We start from the raw sequence: 19,890 nt of genomic DNA, 5'->3' as shown, positions 1-19,890 counted from the left end.
GGTTACGATTTCGTTCCCAGTACGACACGATAGTCGGGATCGTGGTACTACTGCTTTAAATGACGAAATTGTAGTGGGCTGGCGCGGACGTCTTGTTTGGCTGGGTGTCAATGAATGTGTTAAGGTGATAAAATTAAACATAACAATCATATATTTCACTGAATGTTTTTATTGTTCAACAATTATTAATATAGATAACAATAATAAAACCATTTTATTTTACATTTACAAAACTGACATAAATGTTTTTAGCGCGGAGCAAGTACCAGGGCCTCATGAGTTACGAGAAGGTGTCGTTGACCAACCCGCCGGGCCGCATATGAGTATGAAGGTATCGCGGCTGCTCGAGTATCTTAGCTGTATAATTTTGGTTTCTTTACCTATTTGATTCTACTATTAATTTAAGGTATTATTTTAGTTGACTCGTAGAAAAAGTATTGTAATACAATAGTGATAAAATCAAGCTATTTAACCCCTGGAGCGCCCCAGAATTACCGTAGTATGGAACTCCTATACTAGTTACCAGCACACGTGTCTGTGTAGGGCGCTCCACGGGTTAATTTCGTACCCACTCAGCAAGTTTCGTGGCCTTAACACGGTAGTCGACTGAAAAGCTCTCCAATATATCACGATTGTATAAAACACTATTTGATTTAGATATGAGTTATCCTGACATCTTAACTAAACTGTAAAGCTTCAGTTACTTCTGTCCAAGATATAATTTTCTGATAGTATTATCAACCTTATCCCAAGGCAGGAACAATTTCAATCCTTCTTTCTCCGGCGTACTTTGGACATCATCTCTCACGCAGCCAGCGTTGCATATGAAATCGCAAGTCTGAGTCTGTACATTGAAATGTAGACCTTCAGAGCATGTGCCTAAGACCGCATTTTCTCCGTCACACCGCCAGAATTTATCGCAATCGTGTTCGTGAGCCCATGCAGCTACGTTGCAAGAGGTCTTACATTTGTCTGACTCTTGACTGCCATTTTCAGCGCTTTCGCTAGCACCAGATTCTTGGCTTACATTGCTGGCCTCTTGGCTTCCATTTTCTTCGCTATCATTTTCGTTGCTAGCTTCTTGGCTTCCATTTTCGGCGCTGTCGCCAGAGCCGCTTTCTGCGCTGTTGTTTTCATTGCTGTCTCCACTTCCCTCACTTTCTTGGCTTCCATTCTCGGCGCTGTCACCAGATTCTTCGCTGCCGGCATTGGCACATCCAGCATTTTCTGGCCTGTCGCACACCTGAGAAAAAGTTAATAAGGACACGGTCTTTAAAATGAGGGTTTTAAAGAATTAAATTTTGTGAATGTTTTGGCATAAGTATATGATACTTTTTGGGCCATCTACTGAGCAAGTAGCAATAGTTTTAATATTTGTTTCTGTATACAACAAATTAATTTTAGTTGCCAAGCGGACCCCAGGTTCCCATGAGCCGAGGCAAAATGCCGGGATAACGCGAAAAAGATGATGATGAATTGATGATACAACAAATTAAATTTAATAAGATTCTTGTGGAACTGAATATACTTTTTGGGTCACTGTGAGCCAGCGGAGTAAGGATTTTAAACCCTTACGGTTATTCTATGCACTTAAATGCTATTACGTATTTCAACGTACCTGTAATGTAGGGTTGAAATGAGTCCCAGGGGCACAATCCCTCTCGACCTTTTCTCCAAACACACAGTAGTAGAACTTGGCACAGTTATCTTCATGTGGCAACAGTTGGTGGACGTCAAAGTCGGCGGGGCATCCGTTGGGTAAAATGCCGCTTTCTTCGCTACTTTCGTTGTTTTCTTCGCTGTTTCCGTTGCTATCATTGCTGTTTCCATTATCCTCGTTGCTGTCGCTGTTTCCATTCTCAGAGCTTCCAGTAGATTCGTTTTCACCGCTGTCGGCGTTGGCACATCCAGCGTCTTCTGGCCTGACGCATACCTGAGATAAAGTTGATAAGGACACAGTTGAAAACCGAGAAAATCTAGTCCAGTACCTAGAGTTGGCTCATTCGGTAACCGCCATGTGTGATGTTGATTCGGCGGTCATTGTTCCGATAATTGTTGTAGCGAACGGTGCATATAGAGAGGAAGTCTTAACCAATACATAGAAACACTCGCTGGGGGGCTAGATCACAGGTCAGATGCAGAATGTGGTAATACTGGACCTGCCGGGGTTAGGGCTACAGACAAAGAAACACTCTCTGGAGCCCTAACCACTGGCAGCCTAGGCCGTGTACCGCCAGGTTATGTTGTGATATTGCGAAGAATAGTGGAACTATGTTTTACACATGATGATGATTGATTATTTGATTTGACACATGATGTTTAACACAATAAATTATGTAATATGAATAAGATTTCTGTAGAATTTCAGGAAATTAAGCTGCTACTACTAGTACCTACTTTGATTTTTCGATACAATTAATGCCATTTTGGAGATCAACTAACCTGGTCAGCAGCGCTGAAATGCGTTCCAGGGGCACAATCTCTCTCGACCTTCTCACCGAACACACAGTAGTAGAACTTGGCACAGTTATCTTCATGTGGCAACAATTGGTGTACGTCAAAGTCGGCGGGGCATCCGTTGGGTAAAATGCCGCTTTCTTCGCTACTTTCGTTGTTTTCTTCGCTGTTTCCGTTGCTATCATTGCTGTTTCCATTATCCTCGTTGCTGTCGCTGTTTCCATTCTCAGAGCTTCCAGTAGATTCGTTTTCACCGCTGTCGGCGTTGGCACATCCAGCGTTTTCAGGATTGTCGCACACCTGAGAAAAATTAATTATATGTAGGAGGCTGTAAGATCTTGGTTTTTTAGATTAAAGTTCAGCGAATGTATCAGCATGCAAGCAAAAAGTGTTTCAATATTTGTTTCTGTAAAACTGTCGTATCCTGGCTGACGGAACAGAAAGACGAAACATTTGGTGAACTGTGTTTTTCGAAACAAAAATATAACTGAATCCTTTCATTTATATTAATCAATGCTTGTAAAAGCTATTTGGTAATTTAAGGTACCTGTAAAGTAGGGTTGAAATGTGTTCCAGGGGCACAATCCCTCTCGACCTTGTCTCCAAACACACAGTAGTAGAACTTGGCACAGTCACTCTCATGAGGTAAGAGTTGATGGACATTGAAGTCCGCAGGGCATCCGTTAGGCAGCAATTCTATTTCTGGTGCTTCAGTAGGCAAAGTTATGGGTGCAGCAGTGGTAGCGTCAGTTTCAGGGGCGGCGGTAGTAGTGGCTTCTGTTTCTGGTGCGTCAGTAGGCAAAGTTATGGGTGCAGATGTGGTAGCGTCAGTTTCAGGGGCGGCGGTAGTAGTGGCTTCTTCGCTGCTGTTAGCATCTTCACTGCTACCATTTTCATTGCTGGCTTCACTTTCTTCACTGGTTTCTTGGCTGTTGCCGTTCTCAGCACTTCCGGCAGATTCGTTTTCATTGCTGCCAGCGTTGGCACACCCAGCGTCTTCTGGCATGACGCATACCTGTGAAAATATGTATGTTTTTAAAATCATAGTTTTATAGATTGAAATTCTCGGAATACATCAGCCGAATGAAGTAGCCTAGTACTTCGTGAACTATATCCTGACTAACCAAATTTTATTTTAAAAAACAAAATATAATTATAGTCTCCCCAACTAACATTAGGCGCTAAATTTAAGGGTTACAAGAGATTTATATAAGCGCCTATTTACTCTTTAGGTGTTGTTAGTACTCTAAAAATAGGAGTTATAGCCGGCTATAACCCCGTTTTAACCCCGGATTGGGCACAAATTTTATCACCGTAAGATTTATAACAGTGCTACAGTAGGGTTAGCGGATAAAAAAAGAGACATAAGAGCGGTATAGTGGAGCTACAATAGTGTTAATTAATACTTTAGGAGCTATATGGGTTGCATATAGGTGACTACAAACTGTTGTAGTAGAAGAGCGCTAAAGTAGTGCTGTAATAGCGTTGATTAACAACTTAGGATTTAAAAGGGTGCCAAATAAGCGACTACTAACTGTTTGAGTAGTAGTGTAGAGCTATATAGATGATACTTTCAGCTTTAGATGGTATATTAGCATTTAAAGTCAATATTTGTAACACTCAAGAAGGTAATTGCACATTTTTTCCTTAGCCCTGCCTGCTTTGGTTGCAGATGTTGCCATTTTGTATTATTATTTGTAAGCTTGCACTGTGACAGCTTGAAGTGAAATGTAATGGCGGATAAATAAAAGCAAATAATTATTTTAGTTCACCGATGCCGGTGTCATCTGCGGATTTATGATGGCGAAATTAATTACACTGTCAATAACTATATGTATTACTAACAAAATTTTAAAGGGCCTCTGATCCTTTGCATATTTATCTGAATATAATATTTTTTAAATTGTGGTCCACCGTATTTAATTTTCGCAAAATTACACAATATACGTGAAGTCCGGTTTTAAATACAACAATACTAACATTATGTCTATATTGAGTAAAAGTATCGATTTTTATTAAGTATTTACGTTCTAATTAACAGTTTTTGTTTTGCTTATTGATTCATCGGTCATATTAACATGGCGCTATAGGCTTAGGTTGTAAGTAAGACTCTAAATAACACTATAAGATGTACTAAGGTATTGAATAACGCCCGTCTGCGACTACATGATCTATAAAAGTGACTCATAACTTCTCATTTCGACTGTAAGTGAGACAAGAGAGTTAAGAAGCGATTGCGAGTAACGGAGCTATAAAAGAGTTTTTATCGCCTGTTTAGAACCTTAAGTGAAAATTGCAGCTGCTTGTTACTCATATAGATGTTAAGGTGGTAGAATTCACTTCGAGCTATAACACTAGCTGCTTAAGATCCATTATAGCGGCCAAAACGGCTATTGTAAATCTTAAAGCTACACATGGACCTCTTAAAGACCTTGATGTCACCAGAGCCTGTAAGCTTAGAGTATATAGCTATTCTACAGCCATTATATGTCTTTAGGTGATAAAATAAGTGCTAAGTGTCGCCTAATTGTTTGTTGGGTCCTGGCTGCCTGTATATGGACAACAAGCAATAGTTGAATTATATCTTATGCAACAAAAAACAAAGTAACATTATATTAAATTGGGATTTTAAGGATGTTAAATTCATCCACATCACAATTCGATATTTTTTTAATTCAAATTACCTGTAATGTAGGGCTGAAATTAGTTCCAGGGGCACAATCTCTCTCGACCTTCTCACCAAATACACAGTAGTAGAACTTGGCACAATCGCTTTCATGTGGCAACAGTTGGTGAACATCGAAGTCTGAAGGACATCCGTTGGGTAGGATGGGGCCTACTTCTTCAGAGGAGGACTCTTCACTGGAAGACTCAACGCTAGAGCCGGCTTTGCCCACGCATAAAACATTTTCGGGTAAGTCGCAAACCTGAAATAGGTATTCATTATTTACTAAGTACCTAAGGTTTTTTTTTACTAAGGTTGCGGGTGTTTTGCGAACCATTTTGTGTTCTACGGGCCTTGGAAGGTAGGTTTTAGGGATTTTTTTTAGTTTTAGTTATTTTATTTTATAAGGTACTTAAGTATTAAGTTTGTAATATTTACGTTACGTTATGGAGTTGGATTGGGCATACACTCCGAAGGGATCCTGACCACATACCAAGGCAAGCCCTCGACTGGAATCCCCAAGGAAAGAGGAAACGTTGCCGCCCAAAACAGACCTGGCGCCGGACTATTGTTGCAGAGGCGAAGGCTATCGGGAAGACTTGGAGCGAACTCAAGCACGAAGCTCAAGACCGATCCAGATGGCGGCGCACTGTGGACGCCCTCTGCCCCACCTAGGGGACATAGGACAATAAGTCAAGTAAGTCAAATAAACACTTACCTGTAAAGTAGGATTGAAATGTGTTCCAGGCGCACAGTCCCTCTCAACCTTTTGTCCAAATACACAGTAGTAGAATTTTCCACATTCATATTCGTGAGGCAAGAGCGTGTGAACATCGAAGTCGGCGGGGCATCCGTTGGGTAAAATGTCGCTTTCTCCACTACTTCCGTTGTTTTCGTTGCTATTGCCATTTTCATTGTCTTCGTTGCTATTGCCGTTTTCATTGTCTTCGTTGCTATTGCCGTTTTCATTGTCTTCGTTGCTGTTTCCGTTTTCCTCGTTGCTTCCATTCTCAGCGCTTCCAGTAGATTCGTTTTCACCGCTATCGGCGTTGGCACATCCAGCGTTTTCTGGCCTGTCGCACACCTGAGAAAAGTGTATAATGTCAGAGTCTTTAAAATCTTAGTTTTATAGATTTAAATTTTGAATGCGAATGGTGGGTGATGAGGGAAATAGTTGAAACTAATTTTAATAAAATGTTTGTGGTATTTGGAGATGGCGGCACGATCTTGACGTCTTTCGGAAAGATTGGCCTAATATTGCCATAGAACGAGACACGTCGAAGAAAGAGAGAGAGGCCTTTGCCCAGCAGTGGGACACAACAGGCTAACAAATAAATAAATAAATTGTGGTATTTAAGGATGTTGAATGTTTCCACCGCTTTACCTGTAAAGTGGGGTTGAAATTAGTCCCAGGGGCACAATCCCTCTCGACCTTCTCTCCGAATACACAGTAGTAGAACTTGGCACAGTCACTCTCATGAGGTAAGAGCTGATGGACATCGAAGTCAGCAGGGCATCCGTTAGGCAGCAATTCTACTTCTGGTGCTTCAGTAGGCAAAGTTATGGGTGCAGATGTGGTAGCGTCAGTTTCAGGGGTGGTAGCGTCAGTTTCAGGAGTGGTAGCGTCAGTTTCAGGGGCGGCGGTAGTAGTGGCTTCTTCGCTACTGTTCTTAGTTTCTTCACTGCTACCATTTTCATTACTGGCTCCAGTTTCCTCACTGGTTTCTTCGCTGTTTCCATTCTCAGCGCTGCCGGTAGATTCGTTTTCATTGCTGCCTGCATTGGCACATCCAGCGTTTTGTGGCCAGTCGCACACCTGTGAAAATATTAATTATAATAATGACACAATCTCTCAAATCATCGGCAAATCATCGGTTTATACATTGAAATTTAGCAAATGTATCAGCATAAAAATATTTACATTCTGGGCCATCTACTGAGTAAGCAGAAAGTTTAGTGTTTCAACATTTGATTAAAAAAAAACGCAAGAATCTATGTTCTATGTTTTACGAAATATAAAACAAACTAATATAAATGTGATTTTTGTGTATTTAAGAATTTTGAATCCTTCTGCAGATATTGTTATATTGTCAGTAACGAAACATCAGTAACGAAAAACACAAGTGCAGCTAATGTGCGGGTGGACCGAAAAAAACCTTTAAATTTAATAAATGCTATTTCGATAAATGCTGAAATTTAGATAAATGCTATTTCGTAGCTCAAGTTACCTGTAGAGTAGGGTTGAAGTGAGTGTTAGGGTCACACTCCCTCTCGACCTTCTCACCAAACACGCAGTAGTAGAACTTGGTACAGTCACTTTCATGTGGCAACAGTTGATGGATATCGAAGTCAGCAGGGCATCCATTCTCTAGGATGTCACTTTCTTCACTATTTCCGTCACTTTCTTCACTATTTCCTTCACTTTCGTTGTTGTTTTCATTCTCAGCGCTTTCATTAGATTCGTTTTCATCGCTGACAGCGTTGGCACATACAACATTCTCTGGCCTGTCGCATACCTGTGAAATAAATGCTTGTAATAACAATGGAGGTCTTGGTTAACGAGCTTTTTAGGGTTCCGTACCAAAAAGGTACAAAAGGAACCCTTATGGTGCGACTCTGTCCGTCTGTCACATCGCTAAATATATCGAGAACTAATACTGTACTGAAGCTATTGATTTGAAATTTGGAATAGTTATGAACAATAGAAACTTAGTTATGAAAATAGAGCCTTTGTTATGAAATATCGGATTATTCACTGCGAATATTTTCATCGTCGTATTTTAGGTACCTATTATTCCTTAACACTTGTAGCGAAAGCAACCAGGATACAGTATTAGTATCTTTATTTACTACTCTTTTATTAACAATCTACTAATCTTGCGGCTAATCCAATTAATGACCGATAACTTAATCGGTTGAAATGTGTTGTTTTGTCTTTTATATACCTACCTAAGAATAAACAGAAAAATTGTTCGTTTTGCACCTCTATACATATAGAAGTTATACCGTATCCATATCAATAAATGGTTTTGGCAAAAATTTAATTTTTGGTACAAGCTTTTATATCTGACTGTACTTTTCATACGACAAACAACTAATACTCATCGACCCCTAATACAATTAGGTTGCGTTGTTTCATCACAGAGTTCCTTTGGCCACCTCCTGTCTCCATCATCAGATCAGCTCGATGGTACCATAATATTGCATTGGTCATCCGATTTATACATGTATGCAAAATTTCAGCTCAATCGGAAACCGGGAAGTGGATCAAATTTAACTTGCAAGATTTGGTTACAGACAGACAACGGTCAGGTGAAACTAAATAAAAGCTTGTAATAAAAACATGACAACGAAAATAATTTTGACCAATTGATCCGGTTTCTTAACGATGTTCTTTCACAGAAAAATGACAAAGTTAATTCGGCGAAGACTTAACAAGAGTTTTAACCTTTCCTATCATGTGAACCTAAGCGACATTCTTCTTTAAGCGACGAATCAGTCTATAGGTAAATTGTCTTCCTTATAAACGGTCATTGACCTTACCTTACTCGTTTAACGAAAACCTACCTCCAACTCAGCATTGAACAGCGTCCCCGGCCCGCATTCTCTCAACAGTCTCCCCAAACACACAGTAATAGAACTTGCTGCAGTCTACTTCGTGTTACTCGTTTAACCAAAACCTACCTCCAACTCAGCATTGAACAGTGCCCCTTCCCGCCCCCCCCGGCCCGCATTCTCTCTCAACGGTCTCTCCAAACACACAGTAATAGAACATGCTGCAGTCTACTTACTCTTACTCGTTTAACCAAAACCTACCTCCAACTCAGCATTGAACAGTGTCCCCCCCCCGGCCCGCATTCTCTCTCAACGGTCTCTCCAAACACACAGTAATAGAACATGCTGCAGTCTACTCAGTCTTACTTACTCGTTTAACCAAAACCTACCTCCAACTCAGCATTGAACAGTGTCCCGTCCCCCCCCGGCCCGCATTCCCTCACGACGGTCTCTCCAAACACACAGTAATAGAACATGCTGCAGTCTACTCAGTCTTACTCGTTTAACCAAAACCTACCTCCAACTCAGCATTAAACAGTGTCCCTGGCCCGCATTCTCTCTACGGTCTCTCCAAACACAGTAATAGAACTTGCTGCAGGCCTATTATGGATGGCTTTATCCACATGATAAAATATCTGTCACTTTTTAACACTGGGCGATTGAAAGTGACTGATACCGTTTTATCATGCTGTCACGTAGGCAAGAACGACCATCATATCCGTACTGCAGTCTACTCAGTCTTACACGTGTAACCAAAACCTACCTCTAACTCAGCATTGAACAGCGTCCCCGGCGCGCATTCCCTCACGACGGTCTCTCCAAACACGCAGTAGTAGAACTTGGCACAGTCACTCTCATGAGGCAGGAGCTTGTGAACATCGAAGTCCGCAGGGCATCCGTTGGGAAGGAGTTCCTCAACTTCTATGTCGACCTCTCCGCTGCCTTCGAGATCTTCTTCTGAGGATTCTACTGTAATTTCTGAGGATCCTGGGCCTTCGTCCGAAATCTCTGAGGATTCGGAGGCGTTAACGCAGTCTACGTTCGCGGGATCGTCGCAGACCTGGGGAAAGTTATTAATTGTAGTCTGTATCTTTAGGTATTTAAATAAAAGTAAACAAAATCTACCCTCAAATGGCTCCTTAAGCCAGTTGAGTGTAGATGAAATTACACGATCAAATAATGTAAGTTAAAGTCAGGTCATTCAGTGACAGATCTAGGTGGTTTCCTATTTGGTTGGTTAACCAATAAATGTTATAACTACCCGAAAATGTACAAATTATTTGTTTACTTTTATTTAAATACCTAAAGATACAGAGTATAAGTTATGTGGGGGAATCTACCATAAGTCTAAGTTATTCGAGGCTCTCCTTAAGGCAAATAAAATTAATCTCTTTAAGACACTGGTGTTCCAACTTCTTGTGACCGTATGATAACTGATAAGACAACGATTAAGCCTACAAATTTTTTTGCATTAAATATTCGTCAGCTTATAAAGATTATGATACAATAATTCTTCCACTGATAACTGAGTACAATGGAATTGTTTAATCCAATTAATAAAAAAATAGATAAGTCCCCTACAGGTGTCAGTGAATTAATTATTTTCCATTGTATTTTCTCGGAAAGGTTCGGTTCGTATTTGTTATTCTCCTTGTGTCAACCTCAGTAATTTTTGTACTGAGACTGACTGAAATAGCGAGACACGTTCGTACGTTTCCGTGAAAAAACGATAGAAAATAATTATGCGTAGCTCCTCCACTTTCGTCTTAAAATTATAGGTTCTAATCTAATTCTGAGTTAACATACCTGTATATCAGGGTTGAAAGCAGTGTTAGGTGGGCAATCCCTGACGAGTTTTTCCCCAAACACACAGTAGTAAAACTTGTCACAACGCGTCTCATGCGGCAGCAGTTGATGGACGTCAAAGTCTACTGGGCAACCGTTGGGAAGTAGTTCTAATTCAGGGGCCTCTGTTGCGGCCTCAGTTGTTGCCTCAGTGGCGGCCTCAGTGGTTATGGCGGGTCCTACAGTAGCTGCTTCTGTGCTTTGGATTGGAGCCTCAGTGGTGATGACGGGTCCTACAGTAGCTGCCTCTGTGCTTGGGATTGGGGCCTCAGTGGTGATGACGGGGCCTACAGTAGCTGCCTCTGTGCTTTGGATTGGTGCCTCAGTGGTGATGACGGGTCCTACAGTAGCTGCCTCTGTGCTTGGGATTGGAGCCTCAGTGGTGATGACGGGTCCTACAGTAGCTGCCTCTGTGCTTTGGATTGGGGCCTCAGTGGTGATGACGGGTCCTACAGTAGCTGCCTCTGTGCTTTGGATTGGGGCCTCAGTGGTAATGACGGGTCCTACAGTAGCTGCCTCTGTGCTTTGAATTGGGGCCTCAGTGGTAATGACGGGTCCTACAGTAGCTGCCTCTGTGCTTAGGATTGGGGCCTCAGTGGTAATGACGGGTCCTACAGTAGCTGCTTCTGTGCTTTGAATTGGGGCCTCAGTGGTGGTTGGGGCCTCAGTTGGGGCTTCGGTCTCCGCTGACTCCTCGCTCTCTTCGGAAGAAGGAGGAACTCTGGATAGTTGGCAGTTCGCATCGTCCGGATGCACACAAGTCTGTAAGAACGCGATAAGGTAATTCAATTTAATAAAAAAATATAATGAATATTGGGAGACACCTTACACAGATCGACTTAGTCCCAAACTAAGCATAAATGTGGCCCAGATCGCCGTCAACGGGCAAGGAGCCCAGAAGGCTGGCCGTATTTCCCCGCTGTATGGCGATATAATATTAATACGCTGGGCGAAATAGTGGCCAGCCCTCTGGTGACCATCAGAAGCCTCTATAGTCTTTGTACAGTTGACGCAGTGGCTGATTTGCAGTCTTTGCCGCCTTAGGCCCCAGACCATGTAGCCCCTTTCTCATCATATTGACTACATTTTGAGTTATTTCTTGCTATCATCAGTGCATTTTTTGTCACAATTGGCCGCCCCTAAAAGGGCCCACTGATTAGAACAAAATTTTGATAGTTCCGAACTGACAGGCCGATACCGTCCGGCGGACTGTTAATCAGTGGCGCCCTTTATAGGTATCTTGCCGACCTAGGCCTGGGCCTACTTGGCCTTAGGGCAAATCCTCCAAGCCCCATGGCCCTAAAGTTTCGATACCAAGGCATGTACCTGAATTTCATATGAGAACTCGGTCCCAGGCGCACAGTCCCTCGGCGTGACCCACTTCTGCCCATATTCGCAGTAGTAGAACTTGGTACAGTCCCACTCGTGGGGTAGAAGGTGATGGCCCTGGGCTGGACAACGATCGCTGGCCGTTGAAGCCCCCTCTACGTCCACTATAACGTGTCTGGCGTGGGCCACGGCGACCGTGGCGAGAATTAGGATTTTTGCTGCAAAAAATTTAATGACAATATAAGTTAAGTGCCGTGGCAAAATGCCGGGATAACGCCAGGAAGAAGAAGAAGAAGATAAGTTAGAAGTACTAGTGATCGACATGGGCACTTTATGTTAAAGTGACAAGGATTAAATTTGAATACAGAAAAAGCTTCGCCGTTCAAATTTAACCTATATTACTTTGATATAAAGTGCCCATGTCGAGTAGTAGCATCGAGCACTGGTACTTATTCTACCTTACTGGTACTGTGGTGTGTGGTGTGCTGTGGTGGGGGTGTTGACGGCCCGACCCCAAGGCAGACCAAAATAGCGACGGCTCGATGTCGTAAAAGCAGATAGTTAGACCAAGAAAAGTCTGCAAAGATTTTGCTAACCCACGCAGTGCAAGTGTAATTTTAAACGTCAAAGTTCTATGAAATTTTGACATACTTATAGCAAACTCCGTGGGCTATCAAAATTGCTGCAGACTTTTCTTGGTCTAACTCTATGAGCGAGAACGGGCTCACACGAGACGACGCCCAGGATCGCGCCAAGTGGAGGAAAGCAAGTAGGAAAGCGGACTCTGGCAAAGGCCGGGATAGCGTTAGGTAGAACAAGAAGATACAGTGGTAAACCCACTTGGTCGTTAAATTGAAATTTTCTGTGGGTCAACCCTTAGCCTCTGATTTTTTTTAGTTGCTGGCATTTTCTACTGACGGAAAAGGCCGGCCAATCTTAGCAACATTGACGAGCTATTATTTTATATTTAATCGACTTTTTGGAGGAGGAGATTTTTAATTCGTAGGGATCGTTGTTTTTTAGGGTTCCGTACCCAAAGGGTAAAACGGGACCCTATTATTAAGACTTCGCTGTCCGTCCGTCCGTCCGTCTGTCCGTACGTCCGTCCGTCCGTCTGTCACCAAGCTGTATCTCACGAACCGTGATAGCTAGACAGTTGAAATTTTCACAGATGATGTATTTCTGTTGCCTCTATAACAACAAATAGGTACTAAAAACATAAAATAAAGATTTAAGTGGGGCTCCCATACAACAAACGTGATTTTTGACCAAAGTTAAGCAACGTCGGGCGTGGTCAGTACTTGGATGGGTGACCTTTTTTTTTGCATTTATTTCCGTTTTTTTGCATTATGGTACGGAACCCTTCGTGCGCGAGTCCGACTCGCACTTGCCCGGTTTTATTCTCCGTTTACTCGAGATCGGGTGGTTTTATTTTTTTTATTTGGGCCATGATAACAATTGTTAGTAACTCAAACGGCAGTAAAAAAGCATGTCAATATAGTCCATCTTGATCTAAGCTAACCAACTTGAATAAAGTGAGGGGGTGTCATAAAATACGTATTACTAAACGCAGTCATTGTTTTTCACCACACCAGCTGATAAAGGCTCTCTTGTTCATAAACTGATAAGAAAGTTGCATTTTATTCACATGTGAGTAGGGTTATTAGTTCGGGCTAGCCGTAAGCGATATGTATGTAATCTATGTATGCTTGATACATTGTTCATAATTAATACCTACTTACTTTAATGTCTTTAATTTGGTTTGGATTTATGAATAATTTACCTTTTTAGGTACATAGGTCATTGAAAAGTCTGCTAATTCACTAAAATGCCTGGACCGCTATTCGACAAGCGACATTTGACGTATCGTGTTGATCTCCCGTTGATGTGGGAAAAATCATAAGTTTTCGAATACGCACAATGTCAAAATTTGACATTAACAATCCACAGTTAGGGTGACAACTTGACAAGCAAACCAAACCGAACCACCCTTAGTTTAGAGTTGAGTTTTGGTCCTACCAAATGATATCCACCGTTGATGGAATCAACACTCAGTATGCAATAAAATCAACTGTTGATTTGACGTGGATGCGAAATCTGACAGTTGTACATGTCGAATTTGGCCCCTGATATTTTCATATTCCGGCCGCATTCCTGACAAACGGCCAAAATTCCTGACATGTCACGAAAATTCCTGTCATATGGTAACCCTACATGTGAGGTAAAGTAATCAAATACAAAGTTTGAGTTTGGGGGCACGGCAGTGCCCCCGCCAAGTCGAGCAAAACAAAGACGCACGGCCGTACCATCCTTTTCCCGAAGCGATTCAGGCGATTTTCGACGTCCTGTAATTTTGTGCCGGCTAAAGCTAGAACCCTGAATTTTCAGTGATTGTTTTTTATGTTTGTTGGTGGAATTGACATTTAAATCATGACTTTGAATGATAAATATAAGTTAAAGATAAAGTAGTGCGGCGAAAAATTTTGTGTTTCACTCGGTGGCAAAATTTGTTTAACCCTCGCCTTCAAGGCACACCCGAAACCCTCGGACCGCAAAAGATTTCATCTTTCGAACCACTCGTTTCGTTCAATGTTGGAAACAAATAACTATTAATATTTAAACTAAACTCACCTATCATTTTCGCGTCAGATGGGACGCAACAGATTTAAAAAGAAACGTCAGCTCTTACGGAACACTTGTGTGTCTTTCAATAAGAACTAAACTAAATATTTTATCACGTAATTTCTTATTATATAGTTGTAATTCTTTTTGATACAACATCGATAAGATTAATTGCTTGTAGAATTTGCGGATTACTAGGTATTTATATCGATGTTACAAACATGTGTTAATCCTGTAAATCTTTAGCTGAAAGTAATAGGTACGTAGTAGCGTACAGAAAAATCTACCTATTGGAAACGTTGTTGGAATTTTCCCGGAAATGTTCTCTGAAAGTTTTACCCTTTCGTCGCAAAAGCTATGAATTCTTTTGTTTAAGTAATCGCTTAAGGCATTCACTGCCAGGGGGCGTGGCCTAGGAACAAACTTGTATGACGGTGAACGCACATGTGCGTTGGGGGCAGTGAATGTGTTAAAAGGGCCCACTGATTATCAGTCCGCCGGACGGTATCGGCCTGTCAGTTAGAACAAAATTTTGACAGTTTCGAACAACTGACAGGCCGATACCGGCCGGCGGACTGTTAATCAGTGGGCCCCTTTAGTGTAAGAGATACGACAAATACCATGGAAGCTTAAAAACAAAAACTTGGCACCATTAATTCATGGTATTCTTGCGTCCGGACTCCATTTTATCGGTAATATCAGTCATAATCGGCGGTCGAATTGGTCGAGTCAAATTGGTGTTTGAATCCGCATGGTCTGACAATTTAATCAGATTGGCGAAAACTTGTCCCCGTCTGGTCAGGCCTCTCAGGTCTTATTAGGATTTTTACGGGTTGCCTTTTTAGGGTTCCGTACCCAAAGGGTAAAACGGGACCCTATTACTAAGACTTCGCTGTCCGTCCGTCCATCCGTCCGTCCGTCCGTCCGTCCGTCCGTCCGTCCGTCCGTCCGTCCGTCCGTCTGTCACCAGGCTGTATCTCACGAACCGTGATAGCTAGACAGTTGAAATTTTCACAGATGATGTATTTCTGTTGCCGCTATAACAACAAATACTAAAAACAGAATAAAATAAAGATTTAAATGAGGCTCCCATACAACAAACGTGATTTGTGACCAAAGTTAAGCAACGTCGGGAGTGGTCAGTACTTGGATGGGTGACCGTTTTTTTTTTTGCTGCTTTTTGTTTTTTTTTTGCATTATGGTACGGAACCCTTCGTGCGCGAGTCCGACTCGCACTTGCCCGGTTTAAGTTCAACTGCGGTAGAGCCAACAGGAGTGGTCATTTCTCCATACAAACGTACTCGACTGTTTCCTCCGTGGGTTTTGATGCTAGAGCAATGATTTTTTCAACACAGATTAATATTGTCCATATCTGTGTCGGACCGTTTTGATTTTTATGATATTTTTGTTTTTTAAGGCGCTAGAGCCGTTCAAAAATGGCCAAAATGGCCTCATTGACTATGCCGCAATGAGAGGCCTAGTATTCAAAACTGATATCAATTAGCCAAAAAAGCAAAACGGTCCGACACAGATAATTTCATAATCATTTAGATTTTCAAATTTGGTTACGATTGGTTAAGTTTTGGAGGAGGAAACAGTCGAGTACGAAACCTCATTTTTGAGATTTTTAAGCAGGATTTGTTTTAGGAGCCGCTTCCGTTAGCGAGACAGGTATATTTACCTAAAATATTTAAAACTCAGCTACATGATAAATATTGTTGTTTCTTAAGAAGATAAGAATCTTGGAAGCTGGAGCTTTACTTTTTTTAGGGTTCGGTTTAACCTTTGGTTAAAGACGAGACCTTATTACTAATACTATAAGACTCCACTGTCCGTCCGTCTGTCACTGCTTGTATCTCATAAACAGTGATACCTAGACAGTTGAAAATTTCACAGATGATGTATTTCTGTTGCCGCTATAACGAATACTAAAATAGACTAAAATAAATATTTAAGTGGCCCCACTTACAACAAACGTGATTTTTTGCCGTTTTCTGCGTAATGGTACGGAACCCTTCGTGCGCGAGTCCGGCTCGCACTTGGCCGGTTTTTTTTGTTACATACCTATCCAACAAAAATATAGTTGTCTCTAAAGTCGGATTATACGGACGATATTGCGTGATAAAGTCATAAGAAAACGTGGCCGTAACGTTACCATGGAGATCTGTCCACAACCTTACCATGGAGATCTGTCCACAACGTGACACTTTTTCGCGCATGCTACCGGTGTTCATCGATTGATAAGACGTTATCACGTCAAAAATACAACTGCTTCCGCGAATTTTTTTATCATTTATCTAATGACAGCATTAAAGATAAATTCGCCTTTTAAAAGTCGCACTGAGGCTGACATTAGGAAAATAGCACTATCGATCATAGCTACTAGTATCTGCGGAAGCATTGGATTAGGATTACCTAGATTAGTTTTGTGGATTAACTAATTAATGTATGACTCTAACCACAGAATAAATAATAGTACAGAAGACTCACTTACTCGTTTGTTACGATTAGCACAGATATGACCGCTAGGTGGCGACAGCGCCATGCGCGGCTTATGGCAAACCCTAAAATTGGGGCCGAACGGGTGTACTTTTAGCTACCTGTAGCAAAGCGAGGAAATCGCGGAGTGAGCCACGCCTGCTCTAACCAAAGAGAATTTAGTATAAACTCGTATTGTCGTTGTCACAGTCAATTTTGTAGTAGAGTCAGATCTAGAAAAGTCTGTAGCGATTTTGATAGCCCACGCAGTGTAAATTTTATTTATACGTCATAATTTGATAGTTTCTCTACGTGATCGAATCAGAAATGGGGAGATCCGTAGACGAACTAAAGTCCGCATAGCCCATCGGATTAGCAAGCTGAAGTGGCAATGGGCAGACCACATTGCATGCAGAGAAGATGGCCGATGGGGTCGAAAAGTGCTCGTGTGGAGACCACGGACTAGCAAGCGCAGCGTAGGACGTCCACCCACAAGACGGACTGACGACCTTGTTAAGGTCGCCGGAAGACGCTGGATGCGGGTCGCTTCCAACCGGCACGTATGGAGGTCCAAGGCGGAGGCCTATGTTCAGCAGTGGACGTCTTATGATGATGATGAATTTGATAGAAGTTTGTCGTTTAAAATAACACTTGGATTGCCAGTGTGCTATCAAAATCGTTGCAGACTTGTCCTGGTCTAACTCTAACTATTAATACTGCCCAGTGTGAGAGAGAGTTCAAATTTTACATTTTGTTATAGTTTTGTGCTGGTTTTGATACGAGATACGACATGGACGATCGTGTCGAGTTAGGTATTTGACTGTGTATAGTGTGTATGTATGTACATAGTACCAATCACCGTGACACAGAATAAGTAATAGTCCTACATACATACATATAATCACGCCTATTAAATATATAATCACGCCTATAAAATGTAAATGTACCCGATAGGTATGCGAGCCGCGCGGGCGCACCAACCTGCTAGGGCTGGCGCCACTGACGCGCACTGTGCGGATCCTCAATATAATAGCGGAAAATAATGACATATTCTCATCATGTTCTTTGAATGAATTCACAATATCAGCATTGTATATATTATGTTATAGACGAAATGACATACTTTAGATTTTTGTTAATAGTTACACTATTGTCTTAGGATTACCTGTAAAAATAGTTGTAAGTGTGGAAAAAAAAACCCGAAGGGGTAGGCAGAGACCACGGATTTCCACTTGCTACGATCCTGACATACCTTTTTCGCTTCCTTCACATTCATAACATTCCTCATACACGCTCGCCGGTTTAGGGTGCTCTTGACCTGGCCTTTCTTCAGGATTTCCCCGATCGATAGTAATAGTCCTACCGTAGAGAAAGGACACTTCCTGCAAAGCCGAAGTTTGACAGCGATTCAGGGTCGAATCGTGATATGCCTTTTTAACTGGCACTATCAATTTCGACTATTTAGGGATGTCAAAATTCATGTACTTATCTTATCTGTGGTCATGCACGCAAAGGGAGGTCAAGTTGTGCCAACCCTAACAATTGCTCGGAGCACTGCTGAGCCGAACGGAGCCGAGTTTGCCCGAAGAGAGGAGTGTCTCCCCACTGACCGTCAGCGATCTAATGGTCGCATCAAAACAATACCAAATGTATTAACTTGTAACAATAGTTATTTGTTTTACAAGGGGGCAAAGTTGTTGTTTAACCGCTCGTGCTAATATTGATACCTGAGCAAACGAAAGATTCCAAAATTGAACCTCGAGCGTAGCGAGTGGTTCTAAAAACGGAATCTTGAGCGTTGCGACGGTTTCAAAGCACGAGGGTTAAACAAAATTTTCCCCCGAGTGAAACACTAAATTTTTCACCACACCAACCCGAAGCAAATATTAAATATCAAACAAAATCAAACCAAATCAAATTCAAATGTCTGTATATATATTTATCATCCAGAATCATCATTTAAAAGTTAATTCTACCAGCAAACATAAGAAAACAACTCAAAATTTGCATTTGATTACTTTGCCTCACATGTGAATTACTGATAGCAAAGTGCAACTTTGCTATCCGTTTTTGAAGTGCAAAGTAAGCCTTTCCGACTGGTGTGGTGAAAAATTAATCAACTATTTAATTTTTGGTTTTTGAAGACTGGAACGGGCTCTTCAAGAGATTTTGATAAAAACACGATGTAAATTATATTTTTTTTATTTATAGTTTTCATAATCAGCACCATAATTTTTGGCCAATTTAATACAATAATTTATTTGATAGTTTTTTCATATTAACACTTATTATAAAATAAAAGAAAATGGAAGTAAATTCAATAAATTGGTTACAAAAACTTATAAACTAGTTTTTATATTAACAAGTATTTACAATAATATTATTTTTACTTATAACCTATAAAATTGAGTGCAAAAGTTATATCGTTTGTACTTTAGGTATTTTCTAACATTACTTTCTTCGTATTTATATGTAAAATTATTTAAAATATGTGTGACTTCTTACTATATAAATGGAATGATATGTTACACATAACGGACAGCATTTATATTTTATTTATATTTCCATAATTAATGTTATGATTGTCAGCTTATTTAACATTATTTATTATTTACGTACTTTTTTTTACTTTCACATTGTGATCAATATTTATTTAAAACAAAACAGTATTAACAAAATAAAATAAAAAATAATAAAACGTACGATATTGCACAAAAACAAGAAAAAAAATCAAATATGGCGGACTTCATTCGAAACGGCTTTGTCCACTAGTCAAAATCATTAATAATAACGATAAATCCAATACCGACTTTTGGTCCATTGTCAATGATTGTCATAGAGTTAGACCGTAAAAAGTCTGCAGCGATTTTGATAGCCCACGCAGTGCAAGTGTCATTTTAAACGTCAAACTTGTATGAAATTATGACGTATAAATAACA

The 19,890-nt window shown here is 41.0% G+C and overlaps 1 protein-coding gene and 1 long non-coding RNA gene across 2 annotated transcripts in view; both read right to left on the bottom strand.

Annotated features, from left to right (window-relative positions):
• LOC134677175 (uncharacterized) overlaps positions 1-19,890 on the bottom strand; it is a 163,998-nt gene that overhangs the window by 62,752 nt on the left and 81,356 nt on the right. The window lies entirely within an intron of this gene.
• Positions 653-14,558, bottom strand: LOC134676755 (uncharacterized). Its single transcript, XM_063535140.1, has 12 exons — positions 14,483-14,558; positions 11,849-12,069; positions 10,484-11,284; positions 9,441-9,839; positions 7,351-7,638; positions 6,507-6,938; positions 5,841-6,206; positions 5,142-5,384; positions 3,005-3,472; positions 2,443-2,757; positions 1,619-1,933; positions 653-1,243 (listed from the first exon to the last, which is right to left on the bottom strand). Exons 1-12 carry the CDS (start codon positions 14,487-14,489, stop codon positions 701-703), a joined length of 4,398 nt encoding a protein of 1,465 aa, XP_063391210.1. The 5' UTR covers positions 14,490-14,558; the 3' UTR covers positions 653-700.

This window comes from Cydia fagiglandana, chromosome 25, assembly GCF_963556715.1.
Source record: "Cydia fagiglandana chromosome 25, ilCydFagi1.1, whole genome shotgun sequence".
NCBI classification, from domain to species: Eukaryota; Metazoa; Arthropoda; class Insecta; order Lepidoptera; family Tortricidae; genus Cydia; species Cydia fagiglandana.
Note: the sequence above shows the minus strand (reverse complement) of the source record. Positions and strands in the feature narration are given on the sequence as shown.

Excerpts from the sequence above, each read along its gene's own strand:
- LOC134676755 (XM_063535140.1), bottom strand. Across the intron at positions 7,639-9,440 it reads TGTTCAATGCTGAGTTAGAG|GTATGCGACAGGCCAGAGAA; the intron begins GTAGGTTTTGGT and ends TTTATTTCACAG. Across the intron at positions 6,207-6,506 it reads ATTTCAACCCCACTTTACAG|GTGTGCGACAGGCCAGAAAA; the intron begins GTAAAGCGGTGG and ends CACTTTTCTCAG.